The 17,177-nt window shown below is 39.3% G+C and overlaps 1 protein-coding gene across 1 annotated transcript in view; it reads right to left on the bottom strand.

Moving 5' to 3' along the window:
- Nucleotides 1-2,203: 2,203 nt before the first annotated feature.
- ctnna2 (catenin (cadherin-associated protein), alpha 2) overlaps nt 2,204-17,177 on the bottom strand; it is a 149,584-nt gene continuing 134,610 nt past the window's right edge. The window contains exons 12-17 of the mRNA XM_068756986.1: nt 16,624-16,775; nt 15,003-15,116; nt 9,090-9,271; nt 8,202-8,307; nt 3,555-3,689; nt 2,204-2,491 (exon numbers count right to left, since the gene is read on the bottom strand). Of these exons, the coding sequence (XP_068613087.1) occupies nt 2,204-2,491; nt 3,555-3,689; nt 8,202-8,307; nt 9,090-9,271; nt 15,003-15,116; nt 16,624-16,775 (977 nt within the window). The remainder of the gene's footprint in view (nt 2,492-3,554; nt 3,690-8,201; nt 8,308-9,089; nt 9,272-15,002; nt 15,117-16,623; nt 16,776-17,177) is intronic.

Below are 17,177 nucleotides of genomic sequence, written 5' to 3'. Positions count from 1 at the left end.
CCTATCCACCTGTTTCTTAGTTGATCTCAGTTTAACAGCAGTTGATCTTTGTTTAACTGCTGTACATCAGACAAGTGCTGTAAATACTTTATATACAGTATATGCCATGCAGACGAATCATCAACAATTTTTTTATATATTTAGTCTTAATTTTCAAACAAAACCGACTGATCAGCCAACATTAAATATAGATACATACAAGGATTACCCTTATCAGGCGGTGCCACAGATCTTTCCCTCGGCTGTTACCATTCTTCTTTTGCTGCCCTTTTACAACACAGGGTGATGCACGGACATCTGATGCAAGTTGTGTTTGATGATCAGTCGTAGTACAGTGATACATGGCGTCTTATTATCAGCTATTAAACCACTGAATTATTTAAACCCGTGTCCCATCAGCCATTATTCGGACAATTATGCTTGTCGATGTTTTTGAATTGATTCTCAAGAGATCAAGGTTGCGTTAAACAATCGATTGATTTCCTCTCTCTGTTTTAATGGCATGATGTGTGGGGAACTCGCGTAGGGGATTTGCAGCGCTACTTTCTAAGAGGCGTGTATTCTTCTCTCCTTTAAAATAAACTTATTCATTGAAATCACTTGGCATGACAGGAGGTTTCAGCAAGGTCTCTGTGGTTTCTTTCTGACCAGAAATGCTATTTAAACTTTACATTTGTTGTATCCACAAACACATTCCCTTGGGATCTCAAACTTCAACATTCAGAGGTTTCCTGCCTTACCCACTTGGCAGGTTTAAGAGAGATTGTCAAGGACTTCAGTTGTCAATACTGGCTTATATATCTTGACATGTAGTCAGAAGTTAGCATTGAGACCATTAGATTTTGATACTGCTTTAGCTTACACCTATTAGATGTGGTCGAAAAAACCCCCACAAAACATAATTTGGGGAAAGCAGAAAGCATATTATGTCTTTCAGATGCATCCATTGGCTAATTTCATCATGAAACAAAACAGTGAGACTCAAGATGATTATAACCTGGGAACCATACATTTCTGTACCTATTTTTTGTGCCGCTGCAAGTTGGAGATGTTTATATGTATATATTTTTAAATCTGATTCAACACAGTAATTTCCATCCCTACAGCTCAAATGTAAATTGACCATCCTTAGCTGTTTCATCCTAGATTGTTTTTTTCTTAGATTTGTAAGTGTTGTGGACTGTTTGTGCAGAGAACCCAGTAAAATACCACAACAATAGCAACAACACTGCTGCACTGAATTACTGGGGCTTGACCTGTGACCCTAAATCAATATACATTTTTTTGTAAGCTTTTAGTACTAATAGGTTTTATTATATGGGGCCTTTCATCTCTAAAGATCATATCAGATCCATGAAAGGCATTGCTACTGTAATACACTCATTGTTATTGGAGATGTGACAGCAAGAAGACACGTGAAACAACGAAGGTCAAGTTGAGGAATTTATTAGAGAAGGGTGAATATAAAGGTACTGTATGCAGGGATTTCTAATTTCTGAACCAACCACACCTAGCCAAACCTGTCTATATTTGCAGTACACAACTTCCAATCAAGGTCATCATAGTTAGTGATATAATCATTAAATAAATGGAATTTAAAAAGGCAATACAATAGACCATAAGTGTGCTTTGGGGAAAAAAACACCATATGGATTACTATTTTAATTATTAGGAACAAGGAAACTACTTAGATGCTGACACTTCCAGGTATCATGAACATAAGTTATTCATAGCACTACAAGTTACATTCAAACATTATCAACAGGGAATATACCAATATTGATAAATTCCCTTTGGAATAACTCCTCTACTAAACCAGGATCAGTCAGGATTTCCACTCAGACAGTTTATACGAGTATACAAGCAGGATAGCAACTGCCACAAATATTTAAAATGCCACTGTTCCTCTTCTGATATGCTTTTTTTTTAAACTCCCTGTCACATTTTGGCTCACATATGAAGCTACAATAATATCCATAAATAGTGTTGGGTGTGCGCTAGCTGCCTGTGTGCCATGGGGCTCACAGTGTTCACAGGAGTCGTAGTGTGGCAGTTAAACATGTAGTCCTCCTGAGGTGTCGCCGAGCACACGGGGCAAACAGAGGAGGGGCAACACAATGTAAAAAGGAACTTTCTCTTAAACTTGTCACCGACATGTTTTGTTCTTCTTCTTGGGTAAGCATGACTTTTTTTTTTCTTTTTCTTAGAAAGAGTCCATGGCCTTGAATTCGCTGAGGGCCTGGACAGGGGAGATGTGTTTCTTCTGGGAGCCTCGTCGCACACGTGTCTGGCACTCCTCGGGTTTCTCCCTTTTGACCAGAGGCTTCTTCTCAGGAGCCTTCATGCGCCAAGACACCACAGGTGAGTTAACAGCAGCGGTTCCATACACCTTCTGGTACTTGGTGGAGGCAACATAAGATGCCTTTACAGTCAGCACCACTGCATTCATCAGGTTTTTGGCTGCTTGGATGAGAGAGGTGGCGCTATCAAGCTAAAAGAGGGGAAAGAGAGAGAAACTATCTAAGGGCCAACTCAAAAAAATCAATGCATCTTCAAACACATGCACTCAACGAGGCCATATTAGCTCGTGTACAGTATGTCTTTGGTGGCCTGTAATTACGCAGGATTTTAACATTTCTTAATTAGAGGCAGGAGACGAGGGAACCCCTATCTTTTTGTTTGAATTACATTTAAGGTTCGGCAGCCAGTGGGCATCCTGCTATGTTACGCTTGGAGGAGTCAACTGCTTAAATGTAATGAGTGCGGACCCCAGCCAGCCACATTTAAAAGTTTAAATCTCAGCAGGGACCGGACATGAAACAGACAATAATGGGAACAAGACACAACATCAAAAACTGTATCACCGCATGATGTGAGGGAAGCTAAAGTCAGATGTTAGACCAGGGGTGGGCAAACTTTTTGACTCACGGGCTACAATGGGTTCTAAAATTTGACAGAGGGGCCGGACCAAGAACAGATGGATGGAGTATTTCTGTGAGCTAATATAAATGACACATGGAAGCTATTGCATGAAAGGATTTGGCCTTTTACAGGTAGCATTACAGGGAAAAGGTCAAATGAATGAGGTTTAATTATAATACAATTTTATTTAATGATATAATTTGGACAAGTTTGGCGGGCCGGATTAAAAAGACCAACGGGCCGCATATGGCCCCCGGGCCTGGGTTTGCCCATGCCTGTGTTAGACCATCCTTGTAGAACTATTTACAATGTCGAGGAAGCATTGCTTTGTGCCTTAAATAACAGACATAACCACATGTAACTTCCTTAATAACATTATTCTTATTTTGTGCAATTATTTTGTTTCAACTTTGCAGTGTATTGCAAAGTTGAAAAATAAATTGCATTATCCTTAACCTCCATGACGTTTCATCTTCCAGGCTTCATTGTGTCAATGAACTGAATGCTTTGCTCATTCACTGTGTATTGAAGCTCTAAAACTGAAGAAGTTTACAGATTACGCATAAAACCTGACCTAAGATCATCGGTGATAGCGGGGCTAGCCATCGGCTGCTTTTTATGGATGAACTTACCCCAGATACGATAAGCTCGCCACCAAGATTCTGAACTTCAGCTTTCACCTTGCTGCAAATGTTCAGTTGATGACAATACAGGGCAATTCTCTGCAGGTAGGCCAGAAGATCCTGTTTGCACGCTGAATCAGGGCACTGCAGAGACAAATGGGAGAAGGAAAACCATCATCATGAGACTTACAGAGCAGTTGAATAGGACGTGATGCACCTGAAGAGAAATCTGCAATTTTAAGTCTTATCTCTTTAAAGTTATTTTGGGAAACACCGGTGAGTGGACAATAGCTGCTGTGGGATGGTATTTACACAGCAATTGATTTCGAGACTACTTTTTTCCCAGTTCTTCTTTTGTAATGGACACAGTGGGCTTTAGTGAAGACTCAAGGTGCTTATGACTCATCATCCTGCTGCATCATCACTGTCAGCTTAAAGTAATATGTCTGGAACTGAACATCCAAGAAACAATAAAAAAAAATCCTCCTTGATTTCTTAGACTTATTTGTTTATGTTTTGAGCTATTATGCAGGCTGTGCAGCCACCCACTATTGGAGCCAAGTTCCTGTGCCTATAATGAGGTGAAAATAACTGTGTTTATGGTGAGTCACACAAAGTAAAATATGAGTTCCTGGAATTTATGAGTTGAAGGCCAGAATGAAAACAAGTATAATGAAATTATGTTTGCATGTGTTCAAATAAGATAACCGAGCATTGCTGCCAAACATTTCAGTTTAATGGTGTTTGCTTAATCCATGGGGTCCATGTTCTGTTGTAGGTTGAAACTGAGGAGGAGTCAGCAGGGGGTCAGCAGATAGGAAATGTATATTATTATATCATGACAAAAATGAAAAAAAATGAAGGAAGTGGGACAGAAAAATGTTCTTCTCATTTTTATTTCAGGTATTATTCTCAAAGTATATTCATAATCATTTTTTAACTTTTGCTTGAGATCTGAATTATTTGCAGCACCAGTTTAGTCACAAATTAAATTAAAACATAAAATAATCAACCAGCAATCCAAAAAAAAGAAATGAATGAATGAATAATAATTACATATTTTTCTTTTCACCAGTCATGGAAGATGATCTGCATTATAATTAATTTTTATCAACATTGGTTTGTCACAAGTTAGAGGTTGAGTTTAGTTACAGCGACAACCTGATTAATTTCACACAGAACAAGTGAGTCATCTTCTTAGCTTTTTGCCCAATGCGAGGGGGGGGTTAAAGAAACCCAGATCAAACAGCAGTGACTGAACACGACTTCCCCAGCAAGGTTTTTATGCCTATCCTCGTATGGTCTCTGACCCGGTCTTTGTGCTACTACAGTAGTGAAATCATTCAGAGCAGCAAATGGACCAAAAGGGAATATGAACCGAGCCGTCTAAGGTCTACTATCAGGCACATTTCCCCCTATTATTCTATGTAGAAGCTTTCTAGGTGTCAGATATGGCCCACTAAGCTCCCAGTGGGTTAGGAACAGTGCATCAGCTGCTCAAAGACTGCAAGCATCATGTTGTAGTAACACCTTTCCTCTAGTCATTAATATTAAACGATCCTAACTAGGACATTCAGCAGCGCTGTCCGGGGACAGGCACAGCTCATTACCTTGTCTTGTGAGCTCACGTAGAACTGGTGGTAAGTTAAACATTGAGCTGTGATGTGAATACACTCCCGTAGGGATGTGAATGCATTTCTGGCTGTACGCTGTGCCTCCTTTCTCTGGTAAGATAAATAATACTGATTGACCAAAGGTGTTCTGCACTGATGTTCACAGCCGGAGACACTGCCTTCCAAAATAAAATGAAAGGTTTCTTTCTTTAACCAATACATATAATTGGAAAGAGCACCTAAAGGTGGGATTTACATTTAAAGTTTTGACAACAGTCAGAGCAGTATTTTGTGAGTAAGACCTCAGCTGCCACCAGCATCAGGCTTTGCCCACTAAGGGCAATGAATGCTGGCTGGAGTGGAGCTAAGAGCTCATAGAGCAGCCACTGAGGCAGAGGAAAGCTTCTCCTTAGGCATGATCACTGCACTGCCAGTCCTGGCCAGCATCACTGCTAACTGCACAGAACACGTCTGGAATACACACGCACACACACACACACACGCTCCAGGCAAGTTTGATGCAACCATGAAACAAATGTTTTTTCTATATTATACCAATGACTAATAGCCCTTTTCTTTCCCTGTTGATGTACCGGTAAATACAATGTAAGGCCCATTACTTTACGGGCCTGTGGAAACATCTTCTAATGATCTTTCCTGATAACAAGCATAGCCCAAGAAGCACAGCCTGATTCAAATAATTCCACCAGAGACTGCTGTCAATAGCTGCAAGTTTGTCAAATTGCAGTATTCCAAGTCTAAAATCAGCCGTCAATCGTTGTCGAATTTTCTCCTGATCCAGGACCCGAACCAACCAAAACGCACTTTAAAATAATTACACAAATGTACTAAAATATCAGCAAAGATCACCAATAGTGACAAAGATTTAAGCCAGACGGAGCTGCCGAGTTCCTGCTTTCACATCCCAAGGCTGTTCGTAACAGATAAAAGACAATACACGTCTCTGGATAGATGATCCAAATATTGCACTGCTGCCATCCACTGCATCTGCAGCAGGCATACTTAAAGAATAGAGTGGGGACAATAGATTGGGAGAAATAGAGTAGAAAAAAAATAAATTGCTAGAGTGAAATGGGGTGAGCTACCTCAAGAGGTTTATCTACGTCAAATGCGGTGTTTAAATGACTGTGAAAGAAGCTTGCCGTCTTCCAACCTCCCATGCAGAACTGACTTTTTCTTCACATATGTTCATTAAAAGGGCTGATGTGCAGTCATGGCGACCGTGTTTGCTACTTAAGGGACCTGTCTGAAAGCAATGGAGCGGCCTTTATTCTTACCGTCAAGCCACAGTCTACTAGACATACACAGGTTGCTCTTCAGCATGTGTGAATGCATAGAAACTTGTCCAGAGAGGAGAGATAGTCAAGGTCATATTATTCTGAGTAATTAAATTGCTAGGGCTATGAAAGTTGCCATTCAATGAATAGCAATGGCAGGTATACCCAAAATGCTCCACAAGAAAATAAAAATAATACATGCAATGAATACGATGTTGGGAATGAAAAGGTGTTTAAGACCCTCATCATTTTCCTGACACAACTCTGGTGTCTCTGGAAGTGTAACAGAAGGCTTTTAATAATCCATAAACACAGTCTCAGAACATTTTAGGTGAGAATAAAAAATGGCAAGCCACCTGCTCTTTTTATTACAGCAACTGTTGATTCAATTACAGGCTCCATGTGACACATGCAGTCCCATCTAAACTGTTAAGCAGTCCTCGACGCTCAGCAGCCTACAAGCTAAGAAAGGCATACGAACATACAGTATTGCTCATGACCACTTTGTTCTCAGCTTTCTCAGGTCTGCTCTGAGTGACGAGCACAAACGGTCACGCCGATCAACGCCAGTGCAACACAGTGCATGGGAACATGCAGACACAGTCATACAGATACAACTTTTCCATTTAATTTCCGTACATGAATTAACTTTATTCCATGGTGGCATATGCTCTAGTCGAGAGAGCATGTCAGGGGGAGACCGTGCCAGCTTTAGCTACAGATGTCTGGTCTGGTTAGCATACTGTTTGGCCACTCAAACCGACAGCATTCAGCAGCATGTTAACAGCAGAACGTTTGGCGGCATATTGCTGCAAAGACACATTTTGTCATACAATAGATATAAGACAGACAAAGTATACAGTGGGTGGTGGAAATAATTTCCTTGTACTTGTACTTAAAAATTGCACCTGAGTCGTGTTTTCTTGGGAATGTTCCTTTCATAATGAAATACCTCGGAGAGCTTGACACCTCCTGAATGAATTCCAAATTATTTAAATCACTGTTTAGTTTTTCTTTTCTTCATTATCTTGCTTATTATGACATCTTTTAAAATATATTAAATGGGGGTTTTCTGAAGGATTTTTTTTTTATAACAGAAAAAGAGATGAGCTCAAATAAAGACAGCATGTGATACTTAATCTCAAAATTACAAAAAGTATTTGAAGGGTTTGCAGGTGAACAGCATTTGCAATTACCGTGATAGATTGCCTTAATAAATCAGTGACTCATGTGCCTTTGTATTCTCAGTGCTTATTAGAGACAGATCAAATGTAGAAGAAAATTATTAAATTACTATTACCTGGAGTATCTCACACTTCATGCGCAGATATGCAGACACAAACACACACACACACACACACACCTATTTCTTTTCAATCCCACTCTCCCTCAACACAGTACTGATTGATTAGATATTAAAAATGTTCTGTCAGCGTGTTTTAGAGAGGTACTCATCTGAAAATGAATGCAACACCTCGATTTGGCACTAATTACATTACAGGCACAGCTCGGTTCTGCTGTTTTGCTCTGTCAGTCTTTGCCCCATTGGAAAGCAAAGTCCTGCATTGACACGGCCCACAAAGCAGCTTCAAGTTAACACGGCTTGTCAATACCCACATTAAAGATTTCCGATGCCCATGCCCTTTGACTCTAAATCAAAATATGCTGTTCCACCAGCAGCAATGATAAAGTCAGAGACAGTTTCAGACTGACTCAAAGAAAAAAATGCAGTTTTGCAAAGCTACCTGATCGGCGACAGCGCGAGCCAATTTGTCCATTCTGGAACCAGCCTCTGCAATCTTCTTTGCCGCGTTGATCACATCTGAGGAGTTCTTCAAGGGGCCTTTGCCTCTGGGAATAGTGAGCAAGTGAGAGGAAGAAGGAAATAAAGAAATATGAGTTGACCTGCAGAGCTTCCCTCTATGGACTGAGCTCATCACTGCGCCACACTGGCTTGTACAGAAGCAGGAGGAATTTTGTGTGTGTATATATATACAGTATATATCAACAATGAATACAGTAAATACACCAGAACATATTCTATATAATGTATCTATATGGTATAGATGTCTTTTGCGCTACAAAAAAGACGATTCTCAAGCATTTAAAATAAGAATAAAGACCTATGATCTATGTTGTCTCCCTACTTAAATATTTGCTAAGTTACTACCTAAAATGGATAAATAGAATATTTGAATTTGAATAAAAGATTTGATGAGTAGTTTGATCAACAACAATGGTTGTCAGTGTCACTTTACTGCCAACATTTTGATATATGGAGTATTGTCAACGCAATAATGGTTCGTAGCAAATCCTGCTTGTCACTTGCAAATGCAGTCCTTTTAAAACCGAAAAGTCGCCATAGTTCTGTTGTCAAAAGGACTCCTCACATGACCCAAATTTTGCTCTATTTCACAGAATGATTAATCTGATTTTTGGGTTTTGCTTCACTGTCATCGTCAGAAAGCCAGCAATATAAAACATCTGCTATAGATTCAGTGTAACTAAGTCAGAAGTGGCAGAAAGACGAAGTTGTTGTCACGCTGGAGAACACAGTGGTGAATACTTCCCCTAAATACTTCCCCTCTGGACTGCTTGATGCGATAATGGGCAACTTAAGAAGTGATTTTTACCTGGTGAAGTCTGTCATTTCCATCATGATCATACACATCTGCTTGGCCAGCACAATAATGTCATTGCCGTTGTCATCCCACTTGGCCACTTCTGCATCGAGCTTGCACTTCTCCTGTCTGAAGCTTTCCACCTGCTCAGCAATCTTAGCCTTTTCCTCCTGGGGAAGCTGTGCCATAATGGCCTACAGGCAAGAAGAGAAGAAACAAAAGCATTACAGAAGGAGAAAAAGGTTGTTATTGACTAAATTTGAACTGAATAAATTGGTATGAGGGCTCAAAATGAAGGAAATGCCAGAGGAGAGGAATTTAGGAAAAGGAAGGAGATAAAGTTGGGGAGTAAAATACGATAGGGAAATGAAGAAAGAAGTGAATAAGAACAAGGATTAGTTTTAGAGTAAGAGAATAAAAAAAGGGATATGAAAGGGTGTATGTAACATCATTTGTTCTATTTTTTTCCCAGTGCAGTCTACTTTTTAATCCCCTCTACAAAACTTGAAGACTAAGTTCAGAGTCTGAGTATCGCTACCCTTTTGAAATGCTTCAAAATTAAGTTCTAAATTTTACATTTCATGACCGGACCATCTCAAACCCCCTGACATCTTAAACCCATAAAGCGCAAATCCTTTTTTTTTTTTCTTTTCCCCTCAGTGGCCTTTTTTAGTGGCAGATCCAAAATGGTATAAATCTTGTGGCAAGGTCACAGGCGAAGTAAGATCCGAGTATTATTTGGGAGATAAATGCATAATTGCCTCTCTTCTTCGACTAGAAAATGAATAATGCATTTGTTCAACACTATGTCAGGGAGGTGAGATGGAAGGAAGCGTAACCTGGTCGATTTGATTGACTCCAGAAACAGTGAGAGAAAAGGAGTACAGTAAAAGTCGCCATTGTTTTTTAACCTCATCTATTATTGACTGTCCTTCAAGAATTGCTATTCGCCAAATTAAATAATACCCACTCTCCTCGTTTACCCTCTTCCCTATTTCCGCTCTCACAGCAAAGCTGGTGTGTGGGGGCTTTGGGGTGGGCGAGTGAGAAAGCGCATCACTTTGCACATGTCCCCTGGTAGATGTGTCAGGAGAAAAACAAAAACAGAAAATACTGATGACCTGTTCTACTGAAATTCTTTGACAGAAAACAAGCAGGTACAGGAGGGCGGTTTAAATGACTGAGAGAACATTGAAAACAGAGAGAACAAATATGCGTGAAGGCATAACAGATGTCTCCATTACGCTGCGGAGTCACTGATCACCGAGTGAAAATATCTGTGATGGTGGTTTGGTTGGGAAAAAAATGCCCTAAACACACAAGCAGATCCAAGCATGTCAAGCCCAATGTAGATTTCCCCTGGTGCTGGTGCCAAGACACCAACACCACTGCAGCACAAATCCCATTTAATATCATATGGAGCAAAAAATACTACTCACAATTATATAAATAAATACTAAAAAAAAGTCCAGTGTAGGATGATGACTAATCTATTCAAGATACAGTGACAGACTATGACATGTCAAATATGTCTTCAGGTATGCTGGCAATTATTTCTGTCACAAACAGCAGGTGGAGAATGTAACACCCCAACTTTAACATTTAATTTAATTAAAGACAAAAGTAAACACAGCTATACTCTCAGTCCAACCACAAGAGAAACATACATCCGTATAAGTACATGTCCTACCCAGACAGTTCCATGAACTGAACCTCCTTTAAACAGATGAAGTGAAGTTTACTGTCATCGCTGCGGCACGTATCTCATGCACTATTTCGACAGTAGAAATGCTGCCAATGCTGTGCTCATTCTTTTTCTGCCAAGCCTACAGCCACACTTGACAGCATTGCTGCTACTGCATCTGTATTAGCATTAAATACATTAAGAAAAAAGGTACACTTCCGCCTCATCATCATCCTGAAGTCGAGGTGAGATGTAAGTACGTCACGTCCCATTCGCTGCTGTGCTGTGTATGCTTGTAGGCCAGGGTGTGACAAGGTTGCGATGTTAATGCTAACCATATTGTACGTTCAAATAATAATCCTCTTCATAAAGTTTGCCAAGTGAATTCATTATTTCTGCTTGTTTTACTTTATGCAACACTGGCTTTGCCATGTCTTTTTTTAGAAATATTTATTTAAGCCAAGTTATTTTTTCTCTAAACTGTGATTGTTTGTTTTTATATCCAAATCTATTAGATTAATGGAACAAATATTTACAATTATAAACTTGAGAACTTGAGAAAAGGCATTTAAAGCATGCTAAGGGTCTCAGCTTATGATTCTGGCTCCTTGGTTTATTGTTTTCTTGTTACATGTTCATGTTAAATGTAGCCAAAAAACATTAATTAGGCAAAGCTGTACAGTAATTTCTGCCTGATTAAAAGCAAAGCAGGTAAATGCATGTGCGAGGGGGGGCAGATTTCTGTGATGCCCAGATTGGAAGGATGTCATTAGCATATATTTCCTGCTCACATCCTCGCTGCACCTAACTGTTGAGGCATAAAATACTTGCTTATTTCTGTAATACACCCAAAACAGTATGCTGCTGGTGTCAGTGGAGGGTAAAAGGGTGAGAAGAACTACATTTATGATATTGCTAAACACAATGCAATGATGTATATTGAGAGTCTATGGTAGATCATTCTTTTTTCACACTGAAGGGGCCAAAAGGTCTCTTGAAACTCAGCAATTTAGATTGAAAATTCCTTTTTGTAAAATTAGGGATCAAGAAGGTTGGGGAGAAGGAGTGAGGGGATTTGGTTGGTATTCAAATTCACTATGAAAATTGGATGAAAACTCAGAGAGAGCATCGGGAGACAGAAAGAGAGGGAGGACTGGTTCCAACCACAAAAGAAAGCCGCAGCAAAGGGGTAAAAACATGATCAAATTGGGGCATCGGGGAGCAGGAAAGCATTTTGTGAAGACCCTCTCTTCTTTCTCCCTGTTCTCAAGAATTCACTTATCCCCAAATCCCTTCCCATACTTTACTGATAACAACAAGGAGCGGGCCTTGGGAGATTAACATAGTGTAAAATCCAGCCAAGGAACTCCTGTGCCAATATACTCTGCGACTTGGCTACGTCTTCAGGGATTAGAGTGCTTTCAGGGTTTCTTCACCGAGCGAGGCGTATTGAAATGACTTTAATTTGTTTCATTTGAAATAAACTGCCCAGACATTCAGAGTTCAATTTTATGGATGAACTATCAACAGTGTTAGCCAATCACTTTGTTAAGAAATGTTGGAAGTGTGCGCTTGTATTGGGGGGTGGTGGTTTATGTTTGGCTCTCTGTGCTCTAAGGTGCATTAGAAGGAGAGATTGCTTTTGCATCTTCTAATCTAAGGCCTCCATTGCCTGTGGATTTTTCTTCCCTGTCATTATGCATGTTTGCTCTAATAACGTATCTTTATGCATAAGTATAATCAAATTGACAAGTGGAGCACAATGCAAAAGGGAACTGGGAACAAAAGGCCTCTGGGACTGCCGTATACTTGATTTTTACTCCTTTCTGCACTGAACCAGTAAGAGACAGTATGGGGGAGATATTATGCATGTGTTGTGGGTGATGGCTGCACATTCCGGAGGACTTGTAGGGATCATGCATGTAAACCTCAGTGTACTCATGTCACCTCCTATAGAGAAAAAGGACTACACATCTAATGTTCTGACTGACTAGAAACACGGTGCACCAGGGTGCACTTAGCATGACTGTGAGAGGATGGCGAGCTTTATCCTGACACAAACAACTGTGACAGAATGGGCAGATCACCAGTGATTCACAGCAAACACATATTTTACGGATATGCTTGTTTTCTGCGTGTGCAAATGTTTAGACTGTGAGGGCCTAACAGCATCTATGAGTGGGGAAACAGACAATGTCAATAGCTGTGTGTGAGAGGATTGCCAGTATGTATGTGAGCATGTTGCACAATTTCTAAAACACTGACACATGTTTGTACTATTATTTGAGGCATACTATGCATAACTTGCGAATCAAGATTGCAGGAAAAGAATGGAATTCTGTCATGTCGCCCTTTCATCGTCCTTATATGCCTTTATTACATCGGCAAGTTGTGACAAAAAGACACGCTGCTACTCCAAACTGTTCAAAGCTGCCTACTCAAAGGACAGTTGACTGCCAGAAAAAGTAGTGAAAGGTTTGGTAGCACTGGTGCCTTCCATGCTCAGATGGCCCTACTATGTTCTGCTGGAAATTTGTGGGAGTATACATACAGCAAACTAAAAGCACTTCACACCCAGGCTGGCGTCTGCTCTTTTTTTGTTCACGGTTGGATATCAGATATTCAGATCAGTGTTAAACTTTTTTCCAGATATCTCTTCGTCAATTACGCTGCTTTCTACTTATTGTCATTTCAATAAAGCAATGAGGATATTCTTTAATGTTATACATCAACTTTCAAATACATTTTGTTTCACACAGAAATGTGTTTTTCACGTTTTAAAATTTAATACATGTATATTAATTGTGTGTAGTGAGGTAGTATTAAATGAGTGTACTGACATCGTGTTTTCATGTTTCCAGGTACAATCTTGTGGTGGATTGCGGATCTCTTCAACCACAATCCACCATAAAGCCCCACAAACAGCTTTCCCTGACATTAAAAAATTATTTATGCACCTTAAAAAAACTTGACAATGCAAACTGTGGAATAGACAAAAATCATATGAAGATTTTTTGTGTCAGTCAGACGTAATAATTTATGGAAGGACCTGAAAATTTTGCTTTGGCAGCCAGTGACACCAAACCTATTTAATCATTTAGTCTGAAGGACTAAATGGCTGCACTCACACTCCGTGGTATTAAAAACTGATGCAACATTTGAAAATACTTTCGGCATCATTGAGAACACCAGGTTGTGTGCCAGTTTTTAAAAATACTTGGAATCTATTAACGTCAGTGAAAATAGATGTAAAACAAAACCATGCAGCTTCTGAAATAATAAATACAGTTTAGAAAATAATACACATACATGCCCAGTTTAATAAAGCTCTTTCATTTGCAGTTGGCGTGTTTTGACCAGTAGATCGCGGATGATAAATAGTGTAATGAATGGATTTTACTCAATCATTCTTTGAATTTGTGACTTTGTTCTACTTGGCTGGTAAAATCTAGCATGAATAATTATCGCAGCATCACTATTTGTAAACTAACTGTTTTGTGTTTTTGTTGTTTTTAAACATCAAAGCATCACAATCAGACCTCGAGCTGTTTTGTGCATACAATTAACAATAATAACTGCTGTTTATTTATTTAATTGCCCTTACTTTGTGTATGTAATGTAATTCGATCCTATGCCACAGGAGAAGGCACTGGGCCAACTCAAACCACAACCGTACACAATCCATTCAACATGCAACACACTGCTCGAGCCACTGTGTTGCTGGAGGGGAGCAAGTACTTATACCCTCTTATTGTTGTTTAAGCTGGTCTCAAGTGAACAATTGCTAATGTGCAACAAAGCCCAAACCCTGGTGATCGTGACTGAAGCCTTGGCACAGCACCGTTTTGCATTTTGTGTTTTTGTCAGGCATCAGAAGGGAATTTGGTAATTACATCTTTGTTTGTGATTGTAATTGTACACCTGGCATCCCTGAATGATGTTTGTTTAAAATAATCCCACATGTTAAGATTATTTTAATGGACTTTCATGCCATGTAAGTGGAACTGGGTGAATTGATTCACATATGGTCAGGGAATAGGGGGTGGGGTGTTGGGTTGGAATGCAATCCCACCTGCACTTCAGACTAACATTAAAACAATTAATACTTTATGATTCATTTAAGCTTGTTGGACAGCACATACAGAAACAAAATAGTTGTTTTATTTTCTTTTGTTTTCTATGTCAGGTTCTATAACTGAGCTACATTTGATACATGTCAGCATAAATGGTCCTTTACTCACCCGGGCACTCTGTCCAGCAATTAGCTGGTCATCTTCAGTCTGAACACTAGTCCTGCTGCGAGTGTCGTAGTCCTCCTGTTCAAAGTCAGAGTCGTCTTCCAGCTCCTCTGGTGTCTGTAAGAATAAAATAAAAAATCCTCGGTTGACAGCTGAAAAGGCCATTTTCTTTGACTTCATGCTCTCTTTTTGTTCAGTGCCTCCTCTGGTGTTTCATCTTAAACCAAATTTAGCACATCAGACATCACACCAAAAGAGTAAAAGCTCTCAAACATATTCTCCACACATGGCTTAAATGGACATAATTTAAAGTAGTTGAACTTTATTAATGCTTTTCAAATTTTATTTTTTCATGAAATCAACTATATTGACTCAACAGTATGAATGTAATGACCCAATTGTTAGATTAAACATGAACAGAAATATCAGTAACAATTTCAGTTTATTCTCATGAAGGGAGGAAATTATATAATAATATAATAATTTGAGTCAAAACAAACGTTTTTGTTCAGAAGGAAGTTCATTGACAAAGCTAGAGTGCAAACATTACTTATATTATACTTGCTGGTTTCCATCCACTCTTATTCTATCCGGTTCGTGCAACGCTGAAGTACTGTGCTCTGTATGTGTGTATGTTTGCGTGTATGGAGGTACATACAGGCTTGGACACGGCTTTGGAGAACTTCCATTAAAACTTTGCACTTTTCTCAATGTTTAAACTCCATAGAAAATTGGCTCCTTAATCTATCTACAGCTCATGAGATCTGTGCTGTAAAAATTCTAAAGGAGCCATTAAAAAAGTTTAAACATAGCATCCATAACACATACACACGAAAAGCTATTACATGTGGCACCAGCATTTGGAATTCATACAATGGAGATAAACAACAGAGAAAGTTATTTCCTCAGAAAATATAGTTAATCTTGGATTGGATTATAAAGCCAGCTGGTACCGGGCAGTTCAAAGCTGCCTGTTTTACATTATTTACCAAGATCAAATTATTTTATATAATGATATTTTTTTTCAGTGCTCCACTAGAAAATCTTCTAGCCGGCAGAAAGTTGAATATATGAATTGCACGAGTGTAGAGGTAGCTTGACGATTGATAGCATCGTGGCGAGTGGGCAGGCAATACACCAGACCTTCTAATATCATGTTATGCAAGCATGATGCATTGCAAGATGCATCATGTGACAGATGTCGTCTCTCAAATGGGATTTCATTTTAATTCTACATTTTAGTTTGGCTTTTCTAACATTCGAAAAGTCTATTTTTGAATCCAGCATCATCTCTAACAAAGTTGCCTTCAAATGAATAGGTAAAATCAGGAGGGGAGTGCTGAAAATAGGATGAAACTGGTGAAAGTTCAGATTGTTTTTCAAACGGGATTGTTTCCTACTGTGTCAAATAAATAGTTTGTAATTATTTTGAGGCTGAAAGATCATGTGAATTGGCAGGTTACATATTTATTGGCTTGGTACAGACTCGCTGACTGATTTTTCCAGCCACAGCAGGAAATAAATTATCGAAATATCTATTAAGACTTTAACATTTCAAATCTTACTGAGCATATACTTATTTCATTTTATCCTTTTACCATTGCACAAGTAGTAATGGACATACCCTTATCATGAGGACAGCTTTCCTGATGTCACGGACGCCATCATAGACCAAGCGGGATGCATCAATGAACTCATTCTCCTCAAAGGCCTGTGGGGGGTTTGTACTCAATGCTTCGATAGCTACCTCCACTTGTTCAGCAAAACGAGGCATGACTGCAAGGGGGAATACAGGAGGGTACAAGAAGAGAAACAAAAGGATATGAAACTCAGGCACATCACATTTGTGAGTTAATTTTCAGGTCAGTTATCAGCTACAAAAAGACAAATGGCATGTTGACAGCAGTTATTATTGTGAATTTTGTCGAGTTGAAAACGTGCCAAAAACCTTTTAATTTCAATCTTTATAGCAGTGGGGTGTCTTTCTTTGTCATTATCAGAACACATTTACACTTCCGAAAAAAGACAAGCTGACACCCGAGGTTTCTGAGTGAGCAACATTAAGCCGTTTGCACATTGCACATCAATTAGCCGGTTCGCCATGGCTTATCCAAAAGGAAGATTGCCCGTCTGTCATAGATGTTTTTGTGTCTATGATGATGGTATGTAGAAATGTGC

The sequence above is a fragment of the Brachionichthys hirsutus genome, unplaced genomic scaffold (assembly GCF_040956055.1).
Source record: "Brachionichthys hirsutus isolate HB-005 unplaced genomic scaffold, CSIRO-AGI_Bhir_v1 contig_248, whole genome shotgun sequence".
In the NCBI taxonomy this organism is placed as follows: domain Eukaryota; kingdom Metazoa; phylum Chordata; class Actinopteri; order Lophiiformes; family Brachionichthyidae; genus Brachionichthys; species Brachionichthys hirsutus.
The sequence above is the reverse complement of the archived record's forward strand: the minus strand, read 5'-3'. Positions and strand labels throughout refer to the sequence as shown.